General features: G+C 50.3%; 1 protein-coding gene across 1 annotated transcript in view; it reads right to left on the reverse strand.

Moving 5' to 3' along the window:
- CSMD2 (CUB and Sushi multiple domains 2) overlaps positions 1-24,099 on the reverse strand; it is a 590,718-nt gene that overhangs the window by 362,374 nt on the left and 204,245 nt on the right. The window contains exon 6 of the mRNA XM_034645185.1: positions 19,311-19,518. Coding sequence (XP_034501076.1) covers positions 19,311-19,518 — 208 coding nt within the window. The remainder of the gene's footprint in view (positions 1-19,310; positions 19,519-24,099) is intronic.

A 24,099-nucleotide genomic window follows, 5' to 3' on the forward strand; every position in this document is an offset into this window, starting at 1 on the left:
TTCCTGCCAGCCCAGGTTGCTTAAAATGACTCTTGCAGTCATTCTAACCCAACGTCCCACTCCCCAAATACCCATCTGGGGCTGTGGTTCTTGCTAAAGGGATATAGTGGAGTCATTACCAGACTCTGAAGAGATAAAGCATTGCAAATTGAATGAGAAAATCTATTTTCACATCCTGATGAAGACATAACTGACACTGAATTGTTTTAGAGGAAAACACAGCCCCTGGTTTTCTCTTTTTTAAAACTTGGAGTTATAGCTTTAAAAAAATAGGAGCAGCTGACTATCACAGATAAAAATGCCCTTTTGCCTAATGGGATCTTTAATAAGGAATCCTAATTAATTCTCCTGAATAGAGAACTTTTACACTGGTGTTATCTCAGCCCTGTGCTGATGGGCCTGGTTATTTCCAGATACAGAATAATGAATCTTTTCCAGCTGGGTTAGGAGTCGCCAGAGACTTGTCAACTTCCCTGGAAGGTAATTACTTGCCAAGGTACTGGGGGTGGGGGGGTATGGAGGGGGGTAATTATAAGCAGGGGGACTGGGGGCATTTTGAAGGGAGCTGAGGGGGACATCAATGGGCAAGGGTTGGGAGACGCGGTTGTGAAGGAGATGGCTGGTGGAAGCCACGTTAGCATCCAGGATGTCATCCCCAGCTCGGAACCCCGCCTAAGGGACACTTGCCTTTATGTGAAAAACGCCACTTGATGGAGCTTGACAGATTCTGATAATTGCAAGAGCTGAACGGGCAGCCAACAGAAGAAGTCAGGAAGCAGGCCTGCCTGCGTCTCTCCCTGGCTGGGGCAAAGGCTGGGCTGTCACTGCCCGGGGACCTTTGTGGCGTCCTTAAAGACAACACTAAATGAACAGGGTTATCTGGACAACTCAGGCCGCAGACCAGCAATGAGAAGGACGTAGCTGAATGACATGGGCCATTTGTCTGCAGTGACAGGGCTCTCCTACTGGGGAAGGTGGCCAGCCGTCTGTCTGGGGCTCACGGCGTGTCTTCTAGGCTGCTGGTGGCACGTGGCTGACAAGGCCTCCATGAGCCTGGCTGCTGGGAAGCTGACCTGCGGTGCCAAACAAGCCCAGCCCAAAGGACAAAAGCAACATGAGGGGGAGAATAGGAGCCGAGGCTGTGGGCCTGGGAGGTCTTCCATGACACCCAGCCTGGAATTCCCACCCCAATGCAGAGCAGCAGAAAGGGGAAAAGGCTGGAAGGTAAAGGACCCACGTGACCTTGGGCATGTAACCTCGTGTAGTCTCAGTTTCTCACAGTTACTTAAAGATGCAAAGGAAAGAATCTGTCTACGTCTGACGTGCAGTTGGCACTTAGACAGTCCTGTCCTTTTCTTTTCTTCCTCAAATCCTCCAGGAAACAAACTGATGATTACCAAAGTGGGGGGGGGGTGACAAAATAGGTGAAGGGGATTAAGAAGTAAAAAACTTCCAGTTATATAAGAAATAAATCATGGGGATGTAATGTACAGCCTAGGGAATAGAGTCGATAATATTATAATAACTGTGTATGATGACAGATGGTAACTAGACTTATGAGGATCATTTCATAATGCATAAAAATATCCAATCGCTATGATATACACCTGAAACGAACAGGATATTGTATGTCAATTATACTTTCACTAAAAGACATCAAAAATCAATTAATAATAAATAAATAAGTAAATAATCGAATACATAAAACAACAACAACAAAACCCTCCCAGTTCCAGAAAAATCACCTTGCGGGGCATGGATCCTGCTGGAAGGGAATCAGTGGTGCTGTGTTTTTACAGGAGAAATTAGGAAGTCTCTGTGCACTAACATGCATGTTCCCAGCAGGCTGAGGGGTGAGGAGGGCGGTGAAGGACCCACCCCCTGCCTAATAATACTGGGGCAGCTGAAGTTCAGACACTCAACACCCCGCTCAGAGGGAAGCGTCAAAGCCATAGTGTTCCTCCCTGTCTTTCTCTGTGTGCCCCCGAGGGTACTGCCAAAATGGCCCTGGGACCTCAGAGCTGCCCGGCCCAGACCATGATGACAATCTCTTGCCTCCTGCTCGGGTCCAGGCCCCAGCTGCCTCCCTGACCCACCAGCTACAGAGGCTGAGCCCCCCTAGCACCCGGGAACCACTGAAGGGAGCAGTGTGCAGCTGTCTGCTCAGAGCATGTGCTAGGAGGCTGCTGGAGTGGAAGGGGAGGGGCAGTGTGGAAGGGGGCAGGTTGGGGCAGCAGGTGGGGCAGGGAAGGCCCTTTGAGGTGCTTCAGCCATGCAAGGCCAGAGAAAGGACATAGGCAGGACCGAAAAGCTGGGAAGCTGGGCCCGTTCAATGTCTTCCACGCCAAATGTCTCTCGAGACTCTATGGAAGGCCCCGGCAGGGTAAGTAAGTTAACTAGATCATGTGATTAGTTGGCCGCACAGCCAATACCGAGCCCAACACTGACTCCTAAATCCATGCCCTTGGGATCTCTCCCAGGATGCTGGAGGGGAGATGTGGTTCCTCTCTGCAGACCTGGGCTCAGGAACCAGAGCCGCAGGTACGACAGGCCAAGTCCTGGCTACCTCCCCACTTGGGCCAGGGACACCTGGAGTCACGGCATCACGCAGAAGGACTATGGGCATCCCAGCAGCAGGATCAAGCCCCCCTGGGAACCCAGCACGCACCTCGCTTGGGAGTTAGCCCCCTTGTTCTGCTGCCGAACATCCTCTAGATGGGCGTGTCACAGACATCCTCCAAGGTTTCGTATCTACTTCACAGAGCTGGCAATGCAGATGCCCAGAGAGAGACCTGGGCGGTGGGAGAGGCACTGCACAGAAACCACGTGACCCCTCCCCCACACGGGGAGCAGCCTGCAAGATTCAAAGGCGTGTCATAGGGACAGAGAAGACTCCAGCCTAGTTCAAGGCAAAACTGAACACTTGATTCAAAGGCCAGGGACTGGCTGCAGCTCGGACTATCCTGGGACATGAGGAAGAGACAGAATCTAGGAGGCATCCGCAGGGCGGGGTGGGTGGGGGCTGCGCTCTGTGGGCTGGGACCCAGGACAGACTCACCAGGGCTCATGCAGGGAGGGCAGAGAAGACCTGAGACTCGAAAAGAGAAAACCAAAAAGCCACATCATTGATGGGGTCAGAACTGGAAAGGAATCAGAGCTCAGAGGAGCAGAAGGGGGTGGGTAGGCCAGGGTTTAGAGTCCAGAGAACAGGGGTCCAACTCCTGGCTCAAATGCTTACTAGCTGTATGACTTCTGGCAGGTTTCTTAACCTCCTAGAGTCAGCTGTTCAACCTGAGAAACAGGGAGGATGACACATCTCTTCACAAGAGTTTTGTCAGGATTTAAATGAGATAACATGCATGACACCCTTAGTACAGGGCCTGACGTGCAGTAGGTCTTAAAGATTATTACACCTGTCAAGGTAGGTTTAGGCAGGAGGGAGCCAGATCATCAGACTTAAAGAGGCCAGACTGACCATATCAGCACCTGCTCAAAGGGCAGGATAGGATCCCGGGAGTGGCTGGCCTAGGGAGAACCGAGCTGAAGAAGACTGTGCAGGGGAGGAGAAGGCGAAACCTCTGAGACTCAGTTTCTTCATCTGCAAGATGGGTATGCAAATATCTAAGCTGCAGATGGTGCGGAAAATTCGCTGAGACGAGATGTGAGATATCATTCGGCACAGGAACCTACTGGCTCACGGAGGCAATCAAGAGACCCTCGTGCCCCAGCGCCTGCTCACCACCACCCAAAAGAAGGCATATGGCACTTGGTCTCACCCTGCCTGTTCTCAGAGCTCTTTGGTAACAGGACAAATGTCAAGACAAATAAACAGGCAAATAATCTCTTGATTATTCAACGAACTGTCAGCAAATCTTTGCCCTGTCTGTTGCCAGGACTTTGGCTGAGTACTGAGGATTCAGAGATGATGGGTAAGTTCACGCTTTTTAAGAGTTTCTGTTGGAAGAAGGATGCCAGGGAAGCTAAGCGGTTTATATCAGTGCAGCAGGAGCCTGGCGGGGGCGGGGCAGAGATGCCAGCTGGTCTCAAGGTTTCAGAAAGGAGACATTGGCCCATCCCAGGTAGACCGGGAGGTGAGGCTAGATTTCAAAGCCAGAGGGTGGAGACTTTCTAGTTCAGCATCATAATCGCAGGGCTTATCACAGAACTTGACACAGAGCAGGCTGGCAAAATCATTTGTTAAATAAATTAATAAAAGTTAATAAAAAACAGGGGCACCTGGGTGGCACAGCGGTTAAGCGTCTGCCTTCGGCTCAGGGCGTGATCCCGGTTTTATGGGATCGAGCCCTACATCAGGCTCCTCCGCTATGAGCCTGCTTCTTCCTCTCCCACTCCCCCTGCTTGTGTTCCCTCTCTCGCTGACTGTCTCTATCTCTGCTGAATAAATAAATAAAATCTTTTTTAAAAAAGTTAATAAAAAACAATATTTTGGAGGCAGTGTGCCTCGTTTTATGTAAAAGATGTGCTTGCCCAAACTGGAATGTAAACCGTAATCAGACATATAAGTCAAAGTAACCCGGGGATTTCCATGCCAAGAAATTCGATAATGGATCCCTTCCTAAAAAGATGAATCATTTCCTAACGGGCAAAAGTCCACTCCTTCTGTATTACTGCTCTGGAAAGACTGGTTCTGTTTAGGTCCAGCGTGGCTCTAAAAATGTGATCTGCTTCCAAACACCTGGGAGAATGATTGCAAATACCGAATTTTGACCTACTCAGAAATTTCAGAGGTAGTAGCCTAGGGTAGGACCCAGGATTCGGCATTCTAAACACCTTCCAGGCAAGTCTGGGGAAGACAATCAACTGAGAAACGCATTTCCGATTTCCCTCTTTGATGTCCTTCATTACCTCCTTCCTAAAAGCCTAGCAGGCTCCATCAGTTCATGATTCTCCCCTTTGATGCACAGAGATCCCATGGGGAGCTTTGATGCCCACCCCTGGGCAGTATGACTCAGTTGGTCTGCTCTGTTGTCTTGCCACCCCTGCTGGTTCTAACAAACATCAGGGCTGCACAAACTTCGCCAAATCCTGTATCCCTGCACCTTTTCCCAGGCCCAGAGATCAATGTTAGCAGACCCCTGTGGCTTTCCCTGAGTCTCCCCATCAGCCATATCTCCAATGACCAGAAGGGGCATCTGGAAGAAAGATGAAGCCACATGCAGGACCGGCCTTTGAGGATGGAGGCTGCAGGCTGAGGATGAAAAGGGTCCCCAGCGGTCACCGAGTTCACTCCTGGCAATGGGGAGCCCGTTCATCACCCTCTGATTGCCTTTTCTCCTGTCTCCCTGGGGTCTGTAGGCAGGAGGCAAAGAGTACAAGACGGTCCCCTGGTGGGACAGGTTGCTGGCAAATTGATTCTGCCCCAGCCCCGGGGCAGGCTGTGAGCAGTGCCCATCAAATCTCTCACCTCCTTATTGCCAGGCCCAGCATGCTGCTGCTCAGACTAGGCGAAGGGAAAAGCTGGAACCGAGGTGGCTGCAGAAATTGACATCAGGTGCCAGACACCCATTTGCTTAACAAACTGGCTAATTTTAACCTCTGTCTCCCAGACCAAAACTCCTTTGAAGGGAAGGAACAAAAAAGAAAGAAAGTGATATTTAACACATTTCTATTTCTGTGCTACTCAGTCTCTCTCTGAGGTTGCAAGTTGGAGCCTAATTGATTTCTTCGTCAAAAGGGGGAGAAAAAAGACAGAAAGGAAAAACAAACAACCAAGAAACCTTAGCTCACTCCTATTGCAATCAAACCTCTCCAGTTCTGCCGACTGCTGAGCTTTTTATTTTTTAACACTGGCCAAGTGACTTGCATAATTTAAGATCCTTTCTAGCACTGATCAGCCCGCTCTGGCCAAGCAGTTTGCTGATTAATTATTAATCAGGCTGAGTTTAGGATGAATAATCAGCAAGAGTCAGGGCTAATTTGCAAATGTCCCCCAGGAAGGTTATCACTTAAAATCCTTGGTGGAGAGGCTCAATGTTAACCTTTGCAATTAGCCACAGGACATTGGTACTGGTGAGAAGAAGCAGGTCTCTCTTACTAACAAGCCAATCTTGGACACCTACTAAGTGCCAAGCGCAGCATTTGGGGCTTTCCAAGCTTCTTCAGGCAGTGGAGGGGCAGGGAAAGGGCAAAGAACAGAGACATACGTAAGCAAGAAAATATCTCATATGGACGAACGCCTAAAATGAAACAAGATGCTGGGACAGTGAATGAAGGTTACTTTTGATAGCATGCATACGGGAGGCCTTTCTGAAGAGGGAAGATTTAAACTGAACTTTTGCATTCAAAGAAGCTGGGTCTGAAAAAAAAAAAAAAAAACCAACAACTTTGAAGGAAGAGAATCTTAAGCCCTGGGAATGGCTAGTGCAGAAGCCCTAGAAGAAAGCCTGCCTGGCCCACCAAGAGACAGGAGGCAGGCGAGTGTAGCCGGGGCACAGGGAGGGGTGTGAGTGGTAGGAGGGAAGTCAAGGAGGTGGTCAGTGACCAAGTAACTAGAGTCTTGTTGTAGGATTTTATTCTAAGCATGATGGGAAGTCGTTAGCAAGCCTTAAGCAAGGGAGACATGATTTGTTGTCAATAAACATCCGTTGCCCGAGTTGCTGCATGGAGAATGGGTTACAGAGGGGCGGAAGCAGGGAGACAGGGCCATAGAGCAGACAGAGATGCTGGGGCACAGAATGGGCGTGAGCACTTCCTCTAGGGAGCAGACAAGAGGTGGAGAAGCCTGGGCGGAGGACAGGTTAGGGGTGAGGAGGGAATGAGAAGCCAATGTCCACGGACAGAAGAATGGATTAACAAAATGTGGTATATAACACCATAGAGTATTATTCAGCCGTAAAAGGGAAGAGAATTCTGGGACGTGCTATAATATGGGTGAACCTTGACAACACTAAGTGAAATAAGCCAACACAAAAGAACAAATACTGCATAATTCCACTTATACGAAGTCCCTAGACCAGCTAAACTCATAGAGACAGAGAAAGGGTTCTCAGAGGATGGGAGCAGATGGGGTGTTATTCAGTGGGGACAGAGGTTCAGTCTGGGAAGGTGAAAAGTGTTCTAGGGATGGAGAGAGGCTTTGGTTGTACAACCATGTGAATGTACTTAATGCCACTCAGCTGTAAACTCAGAAATGGTTAAAATGGTAAATTTTATGTATATTTTACCACAATAAAAAAATCTGCTTGGAAGTGTTCATTTTGAGATTCCTGTTAAGTTTCTGAGGTTCCTGTTTATATATATAAATTTTTATATATTCATATAAAATTATTTATATTATATATAATATATAAAAATATATAAATATAAGTATATATTTATAAAATTATTTATATTTTATAATAAATATACAAACATAAATATGTATTTATAAATTATATATAAATATATAAATGTATATTTATAAAATTATATTTTGTATATAAAATATATAAATACATATAAATTAACATTTATAAATATATATAGTATATATATTTATATATTATTATATAAATATTTATATATGTAGCCCAGTGGGTCCCTCCAGGCTGGACATCTAAATTGACAAATAAATGATAATGAAAGCCAAAATGTAATTTGTTGGTTACCTGGAAAAGAGGGCAAATGGAGAAGAGGAGGGTCCCAGGACCCCCTGGGCAGTCCACATGTGAGGGCTGGACAGAGGCTGGGGGAGACAGGACAGGGGATGGAACAGGAGTGCCCACAGGTAACTAGCTGTGTGGCTTCCTGTCAGCCAAGAGAGGGGAACAGTTCAAGAAGGACAGATGACCAATGTCGTGTGCTGCCCAGAGGCCAAGTCAGGTGACCAGGGAGAAGCAATACTGGATGTGGCAATCTGGAGGTCACTGGCAATCTCATCAAGGTCTGTTTTAGTGGCAGGTGGGGCAGACACTGAGAAAGGGTCTGTTTCCAATAACTGGCAGTGGTTGAATGGGAATGAGTAATGGGATTTTGGGGCGTGCGGCTTTTGTTTTGATTTTAGAGAGTCGATATTAGAACATGTCTCTATGTTGTTAGCAATGTTCAAGAGAGAAGAAAATAATGGATGCAAGAAAAAGGAGATGAATTTAGCAGGGCAGTCTGGGAAATAGGGGGTCTAGAACATAATGGGAAGGGCTGGCCTTGGACATCTCATCCACTGTAATATGAGGTGTGGCAGAGACACTGACTCACCAACCCTTTCATCTGCTCATCATGTTTCCAGGCTCCTTTGCAGCTAGGCTGGACCACGTGGCTATTTCTGGCCAATGAAATACAAGTTGAGTATGTGTATCGTATCTGGGCCGGGGCAATGAAAAGTGTGTGCTAGGTTCTCCACTCTTCTTCCCTGCCATGGCATTGGAGAAGACCACACGTTCCAGATGGTGCATCTATAAGACCGTGGAACTTCCTTGAGCCTGGATACCCACCTGCATTACTATGTGGATCAGAGCCACTCGGGACTGACCCATGGCAGAAAGGTTGCATGAGTGAAAAAGAAATCTCTGCGGTATTATGCCATTAGGTTTTAAGGTTAATGAAGCTCAAAGAAGGAAGTGGTAAGAGTTGAGGCCAGGGTAAGAGGCAAGGGTTGGATCAAACAGGGCCTTATCAGTGGCTGGAATTTTATTCCATAGACAATGGAAAATGATTGAAAGCTTTTGCCTGGGGCTTAGCATGTCAGATCTGCATTTTAATTAAACCATTCTGGTAGCAGTGGGGAGGATGAATTCAAGAGTGCCAAGACGCTGGGAGATCAGTCAGGAGGTTATTACAACCCACAAAGAAGAAAAGATGAGGGGCTGAACTGGGGGAGTGGCAGTAAAGATGGAAAAATATGTTATAGGAGGTACAATGGGAGAACTCCAAGAACAGGGATGATTCCCAGATTTCTGGAAGACTTGGTCAAAGAAGGTGATACCATCAACTAAGAAAGCAAACAAACTCTGACCCTTTTAGTAGCCAATGATGAGTGACCTTGCGACTCGCTCACTTGGGGACACTGGTGGACATTGAGGTAGAGACGTCCCACAGCTAGTCGGCTCTACGGTTTGATGCTCAGCAGGAGGCCAGGCTGGCGAGCCAGATTTGGGAGTTCTAAACAAGCAGGTGGTACCTGAAACCATGACAGCAGACAGGCGTACCGCGGGAGAGCGTATGGAATGGGAAGAGCAGTAAGGCAAGAGCAGAGTCTTGGGGACATCAAAGGAAACAGAGAAGGAATGGTCAGAGAGGTCCAAGAAGCATCAGAGAGAGCAGCATAAAGCAAAGAGAAAGTTCTAAAAGAGAATAACCAACAAGGTAAAGGAATGAAGAAGTGCCAGTAAGAAGAGACCTAAAGACTATCTCATGGATTTGGCACTGGAAGTGGTTAGTGTTGGGGTGAAGGGGGTGGTTCTCTGATGATGATCTTAATGTGAATGTTTTCAGGGGAAGGCTGGGGCTAGAAGCCATGGAGAAGGAAGTGAGGAATTAATGCGGAGAGAAGACTTTGAGCAGACCACTTGTCCGAGACCTTGGATGAGCAGTTCCCGGAGCGGATAGGGTTCTACTGCAGGAAGCCTCCCACTTTTCAAGCCAACCTGGCCCTCTCGCTTCCCAGATGATGAAATCTGCTGAATTCAACAGTGATCATTGGCCATTTCCTCAGATTGTCAAATGCTAGTTTTCAGTAGGAATCCTGCTTCCTTGGTGAGTCTGGGAGTGTGACACACGGGGCCCCCCAGCCACCAAATGAGGACAAGCTGAAATGAAGGAATTCTAGGCTCAGGGTTAGAACAGGTCAGGTTAGCTTAGGTCAGGCTCAGGAAGCCAGAAAAGGTTGTAGGAGCAAGAGACAGGCACAATCAGAATGAACCAGGGGATAAGCGAGGCCAAGAGCGAGTAGAACACGCTATTATGGCCAAGCTTCATGAACACAGAGACCAGTACTGGGGTCTTGAACATTCTGAATGAACTGACGTCATTCTGGAAGGCAGCTTTTGCCAGAATGCGAGGCCTCTGGAAGGGCCCAGAACAGTTCCTTCCATCTGTCTTCGAGGCACCATCAGGCTTCTGGCAGCTCCTCGAGAGAGAGAGGTCGAAAAGAGCGTCTTGTTGTCTGGTGCCCTTCCCAGTCCTGGCACGGGCCCCTGCACGACAACGTACTTAGTACAAACCTGCTGCATAGAGTCAGAGCGGAGGATGTACTCAGTACCAACCTACTGCATGCAGTCAGACCCACGGGGGGCAGGACAGCTGCCTGACCTCAGCTTCCCATGCAGAGAACTTGGCCAAACCACAAGCCCCAGCCGAGCCACTGTGTCAACAGTGGACAACCCCGGCTCACTTCCTGCTCCCTCCAGCTGCGGCTTTTGTTCTCTTTCTGAGAGCAAGTTCTCATCCAGGGAAGCGAGGAAGTCATGTCGTTGCTCCGTGGAGAGTGCAGAAGGCCCGGACTCCGCAGACGTGTTCTGTCAGCAGCGTGCTAGGGCACTAATCCTTCCCTACTGCTCGGCGGTGGGGCTGGGAATGCTATTTCCAACTCTGAGAGATACGGGAGATGAGATTTTAAAGGGCTGGTTATTTATGGCCTGGCTCCTGATGGATACAACAGATGCAATTTCATGGGCTCCATCAGAAGAGAACAGCTTCTTGGGGTGGCTCAAAGCATTGTGATGTGGCAGGGAAGGAGGGGGGAGGCAAGAGCCTCAGGAACCCACAGGAAGGCAGGAGCTTCTGTGTCTCAGCTGGAATAGGCTTATCCCCCTCCCGGCTCCAAGTGCCATTGGGTTCAGCAGCCTTGGTCATGCACCATCTCAGCTGCCTCCTGAGCTTCTCTGCCAGCTTGAGACCTTGACCCTGCCCTGCTCTTGACGTTCAAACAAGCCGAAATCCCAGAGGACAGGCATTAGGCCCATGACACTCCCATGTATGAAATTTAAGGACACATAAGGCACTGTGATGATGGGTTTTTACAGGTGCAATCCCCTCTGCCCTGAATGCTGATCCCTGAGTCCTTCCCGTGGTGGCTCTTTCTCAATAGTCAGGTCTCAGCTTCAATCTGACCCCCTCCGAGAGGCCTCCCTGACCACTTTATATTAATGGGGCCCCCACTGTTCCTATTCCCCATCCTGTTCGTTTCCTTCATGGCACCCAACACAAGTGTATTTTACATTTATTTTGTGATCTTATTAATGTCAGTCTCTGCCAAGTAGACCAGAAATCCCACAAAGGCAGAGGCTTTATCTGGTTCCTCCACCACTGTATGCCCATGCCAAGCCCGATATCCAGCAACAGAAGCCCTAAGTAGTCTGCTTGAATGAATAACTCATGGTGGAAGGTGTTGGTGATAAAGACAGAGTAGGTAAGGGTGACCACGATGATGAAGGAGACACTGCTGAGGGTGACGGTGCTGGTGTGCTCCTGACAATGACCTCTCAAGGCCCTGCCACGGTATTTAGCCCAACACCAAACTTGCCAGGCCTAGCCATCAATTCCCCCTGAACATCACCTCTAGAATCCTCAAAAGACCGTAGGTCGGCACTCGAGGGCACCTGTGTCCCTGTTCCCAAGCCCCGCTCCTTCTGCTGTGTCCCTCTGTTTGGTAGACAACCCTACCACAGGCATCAGCCAGGAACCTGGGCATCAACCAGACTCCCGTCTCCATTCCTCCTTTCCAGTGAACCTCCCAAGGCAGCTGATTCTGCATCTGAGATGCTTCTTGATGGCACCCCTTCCTCTCCATCCCTTCACAGCTGCCCTAATTCAAGGCTGGATCGTCTCTTGCCTGAGTGGTCACCAAAAAAAAAAAAAAAGTTTTATAGCTGGTTTCTGAGCCTTCCAGTTGGAGCCAATTAAAATTTAGAGTGATTGTGTTACCTCTCCGCTTCGAACACTTCCACAGCCTTCTACAGTCTTTGGAATCCTCTCCCAGCTTCTGAACACGGGACGAGGTTCTTCCGGACCCACGCTCTCCCTGCACTCACCCTGCACCCACCTGCAATGCCCCCAACACACCAAGGCCCTTTCCTGCTCATGACAGCGGTAAACTCTTGCAACTCAGTTAAATTCAAAAGTCACCCCCTCTGGGGCTCATTTATCGCAGTCCTTCCAGCAGCCCCTCCCATCCTGACAGGAAGGCTCTGTCTTCTCTGTGACTCAGTTTGCCTTTCGTGAACCACCCTCCTCCACTCCCACTCTGGGCGTTGGGGCAGGGCAGAGGGTCACCTGACCTGGGCCTGGCCACCGAGAACACTCAAGGTGCACACTAGGGCTTTTGTGGGAACCATCAGGAAAGAGAAGCTTCCTTTTTGCTGGGATTGCTAAGCCAGCAGAATGCTCAGAGCTGATGGTGGTTGCCTTTGCTACCTCATGAGGAAAACATCCTGAGGAAGCCAACACATAAGAGAGCAAAGCAGTGGCAGGGAGAGAAGTAGACTCTGATGATATTATTTGCATACCTTGATCCAGCAGTCCCTGAAGCCAATCCCTCAACTTTTCAGTTACAGAAGCCAGCGCATTCCCTTTTTAGCTTGAGTCAGCTGGAGGAGGGTTTCTATTTCTTGAACCAAAAGAATACTATTACATTTCTCTTTTCAGTCTCCACGGGAGCTTCCTTATACCTTTTAGAAAGGCACCTAACATATGATATTGTCAAGCATTTAATTATATTCTGCCTCCTCGCCCTGACTGTGAGCTCCAGGGTCCAGCATGATGCATGGCTTTTACATAAACATCAGTGGAGGGAATAAACAACTCCTTGGGGACGGGACTGTGTCTTTGTCTCCCCAGCACCTACAAGAGCCTAGTTCATAGAAGGCTCTCAATAAATGATTACCCAAAAAAAATAGGGGAAAAGTAACAAAGAATGGAAATGACCTAAGCCAATGGTTTCATAAAGCACATGTGAATGAGTAAATAAGTGAATAGTTATTATTAACAAATCCCCGTTGGCATGCTGTTCTCATTCTAATTATATCTGAATCTAATGACTCCTGAATGAAATATCTAGTTAAAAGTCGCTGAGATCAAATGGTTCTAGTTGGCTCAAATTTCATGTGTAAAATGCTTAATGATTAAAACAAAGTCTTTCGTGGGGCGCCTGGGTGGCACAGCGGTTAAGCGTCTGCCTTCGGCTCAGGGCGTGATCCCGGCTTTGTGGGATCGAGCCCCACATCAGGCTCCTCTGCTATGAGCCTGCTTCTTCCTCTCCCACTGCCCCTGCTTGTGTTCCCTCTCTCGCTGGCTGTCTCTATCTCTGTCGAATAAATAAATAAAATCTTTAAAAAACAACAACAACAACAACAACAAAACAAAGTCTTTCGAAGAGGAAAAAGAATGTTGCTAGCAAAATTTTCAAACTGAATGTCTGTAGAGTAGATGGGAACTTTTGTATTTCCACCTATAAAAACAAAAGCAAAAAAGGAAGGGGAACAAAGGGAAGAAAAACCCTCAAAGCTGGATCCAGAGGGTAGGCTGAACCTGCTCTCCAGGGAAATTCTCTTTCTAGAAACAGCCGGAGTCTACTGGGTGCCCCAGGGGGCAAGAGATCCAGATGGGTGCAGCAGGTTCTCTTCTATTGTTCTCCGGGGGCAGGGCACCGAGGCTCAGAACCCCAGGGTCGGTGTGCCCTGGAGAGAGTCCTGGGACTACTTCCCTGCTCTGTATCTCAGGGATCAGGGGAGCTCCCATGGTGGGCAGGGTGCCCAGCACCAGCCCTAGGATGATGCTCTCCCTGTCCCCTTCTCTCCCATCTCCAAATGGTACCCACCCTTCAAGGCCTGTTTCAAATGCAGCCCCCCTCGAGGCCTTGGTCCTCCCACCTGAAGGCAAGATCCTCTTCCGAAGCCCTGCAGTGTGCCCTCCTTTCCCTCGTTACTTCAAAGGTTTGGTGGAGGCAAGTCTGTCACATAGAGGTCCGTGGGGGCTTGGCTAAGGGTATGGGGACATAGAGAATGTGCAAGCAGACCACAGATGATCTGAGTGAAACAAAGAATGGAAGTCCAAGTACACTGAAGGGGGCAAGGAAGAGAGGCTGGGAATCACTGGCAGAGGCTGACCATGGGGGTGACAACCAAGAAGACGGCGGCGGGGGGGGGGTGGTGGTTCTAGGATCTGCACAGAAATCCCACATACTGGAAGGAGCTTTGAACTCCTTCCACCAGCCTCCCCGCCACAAACACACCCCTGCAGCTGGCCCTTTGGCCGGCCCCCAGGAAAAGGGTGGCTTCAGTTCTGAGCACAGGTCAAGCCTTACCTGCCCTTCCTGCTCCAGGAGGAAACTGCCACCCGGGGGAAGGAGAGAAGCAGAGAAAGAGAAGGAGCAAAGGAGGGAGGAAGGCCCAACTGTGCTCTGCAACGTCATCAATTAGAGCCAGCGAGAGGGTGCCAGGCAGAGCTGTGCCTCCCCTCTGAGTGTCTCTCCAGACTCTCTGCTCCCTCTCCCCAGTGGGCCCCTCAGGGCAGGCGCTGTGCCTGACCCCCAGCCAAGTACCCCCTGTTCCCAGCCCTCCCCAGAGCAGCCACTGTCACCACATTGGTCTACCCCCCTCTTCTGCTTTTCTTTAAAAGATTTATTTATTTAACTGGGGGGGGGGAGAGGGGCAAAGGGAAAGGGAGAGAGAATCCTCAAGCAGGCTCCCCGCTGAGCATAGAGCCCAATGCAGGGGCTCGATCCCAGGACCCTGAATTCATGACCTGAGCCGAAATCAAGAGTCAGAGGCTCAACCAAAGGAACCACCCAGGCGCCCCTCTTCTGCTTTTCTAACAAGGCAGCTTGTTGGACAGTCTGGGGCTGGGTCCAGCCAAGAAGAGGCGATGCTGCCGGCCATGTGCTCACAAAATGGGGCTCTGGGAAGACAGTTTCAACAAAACCCCCGCTCTCTCTTCTGACCTTTGCAAGGGCGTCCTCCAGTCTGACCCAGGGGCTCTCTGCCAGGCCACCTTCCCTGGCCTTCCAGGCAACTCCCCTGGGAGCTGCATCAGCTGGCGAGACCAGGCTGTGCCTTTCTGCCCGGCGAGAAGCCACTGGGCTGGCGGGCTGGGAGGAACGGCCTCAGTGGCATCACCGAGAATGGGGCTACCAGGGCTCTGAGTTGCTGGAGATGCCTGATCCTACGTTTTCCCCTTCAAAGGATGAGCCCCTGACTCTGGTCCCCATCCCAGGAGTGTTGTGCCTACTATGAGCCAGGCAGCAGCTTACATGTCCAGCCCCCTCAACATGCTTTGTAGGCGGGTATGATGAGCCCCATTTTTCAGATGTGGAAGGAAACCAAGACTCAGAAGTAAGTAAATATGCTTTAACAGCTATTAAGAGGTGGATCAGGGTTTTGAGCCCAAATCTGTCTGACTCCCAGGCTTGCTGTGTCCCCAGTGAGATGCCAAGATACATAGACCTCTCTCCTATTCTTGGAGGGCACATCCGGCCTTCTCTCCTTCCTTAGCCCAGAGGAAGAGACTAGAGAGACGCAAATGGACAGTGTCAAGCATGAGGCAGACGGAGGAGAGGAGAGATTCTGGTTCTCGTGTCTTCCCAGTGGGCTTTCATTCACTCACGTTCTCCACAATGGAGAGGCCGGCTGGGTACTGGGCTGACAATCACCCGTACTTGTTATAACACGATCCCGATACCCTCCAGGGACACAGAACCCAGGGTCTTAAACAACTGAGTTTTTAAACCCCAGCTCTGCCCCTGCTCAGTCCTAGCCATCTAAAAACGTCCAAGGGCCCCATGAGGTACTTTAGCAATGGTGAGAGTATTTTCCTAGAATTTGAGGGGAAGGAATGGGGCTCCACGAAGGACACAGCCAACTGACTTGGTCAGAGCAGAGCAAAGACCCATTCCCCCCCACCCCCAAGAAGGATCAGTGAGAGAATATCTGGCCCTGAACTGAGTTCAGTGAACTAGAGACAGAAGTATGAATGTGCAACAGCGGTTTGCTTGGTGATGAGTAGATGGTGATGATTTGGCTGTGTGCGTGTGTGCGTGTGTGTGTGTGTGTGTGTGTGTGTGGTGGGGGAGGAATACCAAATATACTCTCTAGACTGCAGCTCTTAGTTCAAACCCAGCTTTTGCTCACGGACAATCACAAAATAAAAACAGCAATTAATTTTGGAGAGAATACATCTAAAATACTTGGGGATCTCTCAACACGTCAGAGGGAGAGGGTTTGGTGGTCACCATAGAAACAGCCCTTTCCTGCTCAAAGCAAGGACTGCCGGGTTCCCAGTGGCCAGTCACGGGCCAGGAAGCAGGAAGCCACAGGGCACCGGCTGATGTCCGCGCTCCGCGGGGCTCTGCCGGTCGGGCCCACGCCGCTATTTCTGTGCACCCCTCCTACCCCGTCTTTCATTGTGCCAGCGCAAGGCTGCAAATTGATTATATCCTGCCACATTTTTGGCTTTGAATAGTCCTTTGTTTTATGAAATAACGTTCTGAGGAGTTGGCAGGGTTTTTTCCTAATGTCCTTACCTGGCAAAATAGAAAATGATCAACTCTCTATTTCCCTAATTGTTTGGAAATTTTACTGGTCGGCGAAATCCAAACAACTGGAACCCCTAATGAACACTCTCCTGCTTGTATCCCACGTGGGGAGGAGAAGAGTGGGGAAACTGAGTCAGGAACATCTCATGCCCCACCCCCATCCAGAATCAGTGGGAATCTGCTCTCTGGGAAAGGAGGTAGTGGATTTTTTTTTCCTCTCTCTCTCAAAGCTGCCTCTGTCTTCTCAATAGGTGAAGGAATGCCCAGTTGTTCACATTCACCTTTTCTAACAGGATCTGCAGTCTTTCTATGACTTGGCAGAGAACTCAAGAAAACATCCTAAAACCTTAATGCATGGTGATATAAAGCAGCATCCTCATAAACCAGCAGCACCACATTTTCACAGGAATCCAGGGATCCATAAAGGAGAGAGGCAGGCGAGAGCGTGGGTTCTTCACACACGTGTCCCGAGCCTCCGAGTTTGTTTATCCATAATTGCTATGCAAGTATAAATTAGAACAACTGTATCCTGCCTGGAAATGGTGACACCAACCCTGTAAATAATTATAATTTAATCTTAGAGCAAAGAGTTCTGAATGACTCCCCTAACGGTTTCCTCTGCTTAATTCCTTCCCCACTGAGTGACTTAATAGGAAAAGGAATAGTTTTTCAGATTTGTTTCACTCCAGAAGTTTGGACAACGTGTGGATTCACACCTGGGGGGGCAGAAGCGGTGGGAGACCATTTGGCCCACGGATAAACAAGTGAGTCAAAGAGGCCTTGGGATTGGAAGAGATGGAACTGGCAGGCCTATTCATCTTGGCATCTGTTTACAGAAGCGAAAACTTGGGAATAACCTAATAAGAGATCTGATGAGTAAACCCTTGTCAGTCTGATGAAGGAATGCCACACAGCTGTGGCAGCCCTTCGCAAATGTAGCATGACATAACGTGCTGTCATGGCTACGAAGATGGTCTTTCACGTCCCCCTAACCTGGGGTCGAATCCTGGCTCTGCTCCTTACTAGCTGTGTGACTTCAAGTAAGTGACACAACCTCTCTGGACCTCATTTTCCTCATCTGTAAAAGGAGAAAAAGGATACTACCTGCTTCATAGAGTTTCTATAAGGAAGAAATGAAATTACAGCGGTAAGAGCTTAGAACCAGCCTGCGACGTATTGATAACAAATGCTCAATAAATGATGCTATTATTGTGCCGCTTATGTTTTGGAAACATCTGCAACAGTATAGGGAAAATTGTCATTAGATAATGTAATGCTAAGTTAAAAATATATAACCACAGATAGATTTTAAGATCCTAATTTTGTAATATTAAAATATATATATATATAAATAGCCAGCTAGCTCGATCCAAGCAAAGCAGAAAGGCCAAAGGGGAATTCATCAAACTCTTAATACTTCTTATTCATTGCTCCACACCTTTTTATGTTTTCTGCAAGAAGCATACGCATTACATTTACAGTCACGAAAATAGGTATTTAACAAAAAGAGGCAGGGGGACAGAGGGCCTCGGGCTGGCAGGCACTAGGGTTCCAGTGCAGAAGAGGGGCACCCAGGCTTTCATCCCCACTCCTAGCACCAAATGTCCAGCCGCGGCCCCAGACTATTGACAGAATAGCCACCTGCCCACAGAGGTCTGTCTTTGGCTCACATGTGCTTCCCTCAACCCCCCACGCAGGGGAGTGAATGGTCTGGCCAAGTTCACTCAGCAAGCTTATGACACCAAGGTCTTCTGACTCCCAGGTCGGATCGCCTGCCACTGTACCAAGACGTTTGAATTCTCCAGGCTACACCCGTCGCCAAATCTCTGAGTCCATATTTGGGAGGATTTCAGTTCCTATTCTATCCCCCTGAAATAGTCACACTTGGCTCCTGCCGTGGGTTTGTCTGACTTTCTCACCCTCAAAGGGCCCTGTCTTACACAGCTGATGTTTCTATCATGTGGCATGACACCCGGTCTGAAAGAGGTGTTCATTAAATGTGCCCCTGCCTCCTGTTTGCTTCCTCTCCCTCCCTTCCTCCCCACTCACACTGACTGCCACGTGTCCTTCCCAGGCACCGTCCTCCCCTGACTCTCAGACTCCTCGGCGACACACCCTTCTGTGGGCACTTGTGCGGACACAGGCTCCCTGCGCCCTCAGCCTGGTAACACAGCCACGAGGAGACGACAAGAGAACATTCTAAGCCCCACACCACCACTCAAGGCTTGTCACCCAAACAGGAAGCTGGACACTTCCGGAAGCCAAGCTCCGCTCGGGCGCGTCCTGTGGGCCTAAGTCTGGGACAGCACGAGCTGCTAAGGCTGATAAGCCTTGTCATCCTTCTCTTCCTGAACCCATCAACACTGCAAGTCTCCATGGCCAGTAGAGCAAACCACATCAGGCCAGAACATCAGAAACCCAGACACAACGCCTTGCCTGTGGCAGGGCCCTGGGAATGGCCACTTAACAATTCTGTTCCCTTTGTTGGATGCTATGAATATGCCCTCCACAAACGCAACTGTACTTCCAATCATTGCACTGACACCCTGTCCGTGGCCTGAGAAACAGGACATTTTTAGTCTCAGTGCAAGTCACTCCACCAAGGCCCGTTAGGAAATTCTTTGTCAAGGGTACACTTCAAATCGGATACCGAAGTCACTATAAAAATGGACCCCAGCTCTGAAAACATGCAGTGCGTTTTCATCACGATGAGAACCGAACTTGTCAACTGTGGGTCCAGGATGCGGCAAATGGGCCACGGAGCGCAGGCCCCGCCACTGAGGAGCCCCTGCATCCAGGTGAGCCCCAGTTTCCTGGGACCGGGGAGGGGGCAGGACGGTGTGCTTACCACAGTGAGGAGCCCTCGGTGCCCGTGACTTCCAGAAAGTCGTAACCATCTTCCAGCTGGAAGTCAATAAAGACCAGGGCGATGGTGTCCCCCAGCTCGGCCAGGACGGTCCACGTGCAGTCGGCGTTGTTGTGGTACTCCGAGGGGAAGTGGGGGCTGGAGATGATGCCGCTCTGGCCCCGCAGCGTCCCCCCGCAGGCATCGTCCGCTGTGGGCACAAACAGAAGAGGCTCGTGTGAGCTGCTCTGCTTCCCAGGCCCTGGCACTCATGGGCCTCAGCTATGACAGGCAGGGAGGGTCCCGGCATGGGATGCACAGGCTGGATGGGCCCAGATCCTCGTCTGACCTGGCCGGAGAATAATGCCACCTTACCGTGTGTCAGGCCCTGTTCTGAGAATTTCAGATCTGACTGTGCTCACTGAACAGACGAGGAAACTGAGGAACAGGGAGGTTATGTCACACAGCCACTGAGCTGGGACCAAACTCTGACATTCAGAGCACCTTCGGAGTACCACACGTACTGCCCTGCCGTGAGCAGGGAAGGACTCAGCTGTCACCTTCACGGCCACGGTCACCACTGTGGGGAACAGGATATTTCTCCCCACCAGATCTTAGGAATTCTCCTATGTGGGGAAACAAAACAAAAACTCAACACGCCTCCCTGGGGTGACACTCAAAGGGCTGCCTGGCCAGACCTCTGCGATCCTCCCTCCTGCCCTTGTCTGCAGGCCAGCTCTGTTCTTGCGCTGTGCACGGTTAGCCTCTTGCCCTTCTCACACCACTCCCTCTGCCTAGGATGCCCTCTCTCCAGAGCAACTCTTTTCCAGCTTTGAGGCCTGACTCCAATGCCACCTCTTGAGAAAGCCTCATGTCCTCAAGTGTTTAGTGACTGCTCTCTCCTCTGGGCTCCCGCAGCAACGCGTCCAATGGTAGACATGGTACTTCACCCTGTCTGAGTGACCTGTTTATCTGTCTGTCTGCCACGCTGGTTCTGAGCTCTTCTGGGAACCCCCAAGGGCAGGGACCGTGTCTTACTCCTCCTGCCACACAATCTGGCAGTCACGCCGCTCCAGCCGAAACCCCAGCTGAGACTTGATATTCACAAAAAATGATCTGGGGAACATGCTCTGACATAGAACAGTTAAGAGGCCTGGCTTCTGAATTATTGCAGACCTCAGTCTGAATCCTTTCCCTGCTGCTCCCTAGCTGGGCGGTTAGGGGAAGTCATCCAAAGTCTAAGCCTATTGTCCGGGGGCCTATATGCAAGTGAGCGAGTGTAGTACACTTAGCATGTGTTGTTAGAGGCAGGACTAAGTGGTGAAGGAAGGAGAAATGCAGTAGCCGGGTTCCATTGTGTGCCAGAGGCAGCCTGGTAACAATAACGGAAGCTCGTATTTCTGGAGCACTTACACTACACCAGGCACCATTCTAACAACACTACATATTTCATGCAGTCCTTACTATGACATGTGAAGTGTCATTCCCATTTTTCAGGTAAAGAAACTAAGATACACAGAGATTCAGGCATTTGCCACAGGTGACACGGCTCCTAGTGACTCAAGGAGCTGGGATTCTAAGCCTGATTCCAGGGCCTGTGCCCTTAACCAATACACCCTCCCATCTCCCAGGAGTACAGTTCATACTTGGAGGACATAGATAAAGCAGCGAATGACTTTGCTTGGATGAGTCAGTTTGGGAAAAGTTAACAGAGGAGATGCCCTTAGAGTTAGGTTTTGAAAGATGAATAGGAGTTCTCTAGATAGAGAAGAAAAGAATGGCATTTAAGAAAATAGGGAAATGAATGTCATAGGCACAGGAGCACAAAGGCACATGGCATGCCTAAGATAAGTGGCTCTACATGGCTTATCACAGAGAAAACTGAGAGGAATGGTGGGTGATGATACTGGAAATGGAGAAGGAACCATGTGACAGAGAACACTGGGCCAAGAAGATTTGGAAGCAGTGGACTGTATTGGAAAAAAAATGGATTTGGGGGTCAGGAAGGCCTAGATTTAAATTCAGCCTCCACAATTCCCCAGCCATGTGACCTTGGGCGATTACTTTTGGCAGCTTCATTTGGTTTCTCCGTTCCATGGTTTGCTGGGGTAACTGAATGGGACTGTTAATGGGACAGTGCCTGGCGTCAGCCTGGCCCGTGTAGATGTCCGACAAGTACCAAGTTCTCCTTTTCCTTCCACTTCGTCTTGGGAATCAAAGGTAGTGAAGGAATATGTTAAATTTGCATTTTAGAACGATCACTGGGGCCATGGCACAGAGGTCGTCTGAGTCAGGGGAGCGGGCAGGATGCTTTTGGTAGGACATAGTCACCAAAGTCCCGGGGAGGCCAGATGAGATCAGAGCGGAGGCCACGGGGACCGTAGGGAGAAGCAGAATCTAGTCATTGGCAGTTGTCGGGGACGAGGTCCAGGTTTGGGGCATGAGAATCTGGATGAATGAAAAATACCTCCTGTGGCAGGGAACCCGGGAGGGGGGTGCCTTGTGGTGGGGAAGGCAAGCAGGAATTCAGTTTCGGATCCCAGGGCTGCGTGTGTATGTGGGATGTCCTGGTGGAGAGACGGAGCTGACAGCTGGATATACAGAAGCAGTGTGGGATGGAGGTCAAGGTGAGTTCATCCGGGGATCCTGAACTATTCTCATTAATGTCTTTCTACAGGGTCAAGGTCTATTTCAAGAGAATGAGCCTATTTCTAAATGCCATCTCTTCGCATGAAGAGGTAGTTCTAATCATCAAAGCCTGAATGAGTGGCAGTGGCAGTGGGAGGATGAGAAGGAAAAGAAGGACTCAAGAGCCAGGCCGGGGAGAAGAGAGAGAACGCGGTCTCTACCTGGAAGGGGCCAGTGAAGGAGAGGAGGGAAACAGGACTTGGAGGTTTGTAACAGGGCAGCATTATGATGCTGTCTGGGCAAACGGGGGTGGGGGTGGGACCCGGAGGAGAAGCACTGAGGGACAGTGATGGCCCTCCGCAGGCACTCCCATGCTGAGGATAAACAGGTGGTGGTGCCCACAGAGAGCGTGAGCTGGGGGGCCATCGAGGCTGGGAGTCAGCAGGAAGAGCAACCATGGCTCCACGGGAGTAAAGAAGGCCCAGGCAGAAGCGACATTTAGGGATCAGCAGGCAGAACCAAAGGCCCCTGAAAGGAAGAGGGGTCAGAGTCAGGCAGGAGGGGAACTCAGGCTGATGGGGGAGGGCGAGGGAGCAGTGTCAGGAGTGCGGACGGAGCGGCAAGCCCTGGTCCGTGCTGTCCCGTTTCCTCGGGCCTGCGGGTCCCGGTGGTTGGTCAGTGCAGCAGCAGGCCGTGCGGGAGGGGAGCAGGCTGTGGGGGAAGACGCTGACTCTGCGGCCTCTGTGTGGTTCTGGTCTTAGAAAGCCAAACAGCCATCCTACCCGGTTCGCGGCCTCAGCCCAAGCCAGCCCGCCCTCTGCTCTCCTCCCACTGAACTTGACCTCCCTGCATTTCCTTCCCAGAGAGCGTCCGCGCTGTCCACGCGGTGCCTCATGCCAGAGGGCTGGGGCCATCCGGGACTTCTCCCGCATGCCACACCCAGCCGGAGACCAAACCCCGTCCCTCCCTATAAGTAGCTCTTGACCGGGCCTCCCGTCTGCCCCGCACCTGCTCCATGGGAAACCACGTCACCGTCCGAGTCGACCACAGCCATGAGGCCTCCGTCGTGCTTTCCAAACATCCCTCCTGCTCCAGTCCATCACTCTTCACACTGAAGCCTGAGCGATCCTGGGAACGCAGACCTGAGGATGCCCCTCCTCTCTGTAAGAACCTTCGATAACTCCCACTGTCACTCATGATACACGAGAACATCGCGAGGCTTATAAGGACCTTAAAGGGACTTGCTTCATACCAGTCTCTCCCCGCCCACCTCCCACCGCCACACTGGCCTCCTTCCAGCTCTTCTAATGTACCAAGCATCTCTCTGCTCCAGGACCTGGAAAGTGCCAGTTACTCTGTGGAACCTTCTTCTCCACCTCATTGGGCCTGGCTGGCCCCTCCTCAGCTTTTAGGTCCCAGTCTAAGGGTCACTTCCTCAATGATTTTCCAGATACAGAAACCCCTTCCCCCCATCTTATGCTTTCAGAACGCCACATACTTTCCCATAATGAATCATCTTCCCAAATTCATTGATGGGTTATGTCATTTATTTAATGTCTAGACTGTAAACTCCACAAGGGCAGGGGCCGTGTCTGTGGGCAGCGAACCTGGGCTGACGGCTGCTCGGTCACCGTGGCTGGGTGGCGTGCAGCCCCTCATCGCTGTGTCTAAGGGCCTTCTGCCATCCAGGAGCGGCCACACAGCCGCTGCCTGAGGCTGGGGCTTTGGGAAGTTTGTTCCCCATGTGAGTTGTAAGTTTCACCCGCAGGAACGCCTTTTAGAACAACACACCTTTGCCTCTGGACCCAGAAGTTCGGTAGCAAGACTCTCTTGCTGGGAAGGAGAAAGGACTGTTGACATCCAGCAAAGGGTTTAACGGAGCTCAGTGGAGCCTCGGGGCTACTCAGCTCTAAGGAAATGAAAATGTCCCCAGCATCTACCACTTCTCCTGGCATATGGCAGGCACTCAGGAAACGGCCATTGAACCATGAAATGAAGCAGGACGTGGAAGCGCAGAGAGGTTAAGTAACTTCCCTAAGGTCACACAGTGGGTGGAGAGTTAGGATTCCAGCAGAATCTCTCTGGCCTCTTTATGACACCACATGTCCCTGCTTAAAAGCAGTCTGGTGGGGTGCCTGGGTGGCACAACGGTTAAGCGTCTGCC

Source organism: Ailuropoda melanoleuca, chromosome 2 (genome assembly GCF_002007445.2).
Source record: "Ailuropoda melanoleuca isolate Jingjing chromosome 2, ASM200744v2, whole genome shotgun sequence".
NCBI lineage: Eukaryota > Metazoa > Chordata > Mammalia > Carnivora > Ursidae > Ailuropoda > Ailuropoda melanoleuca.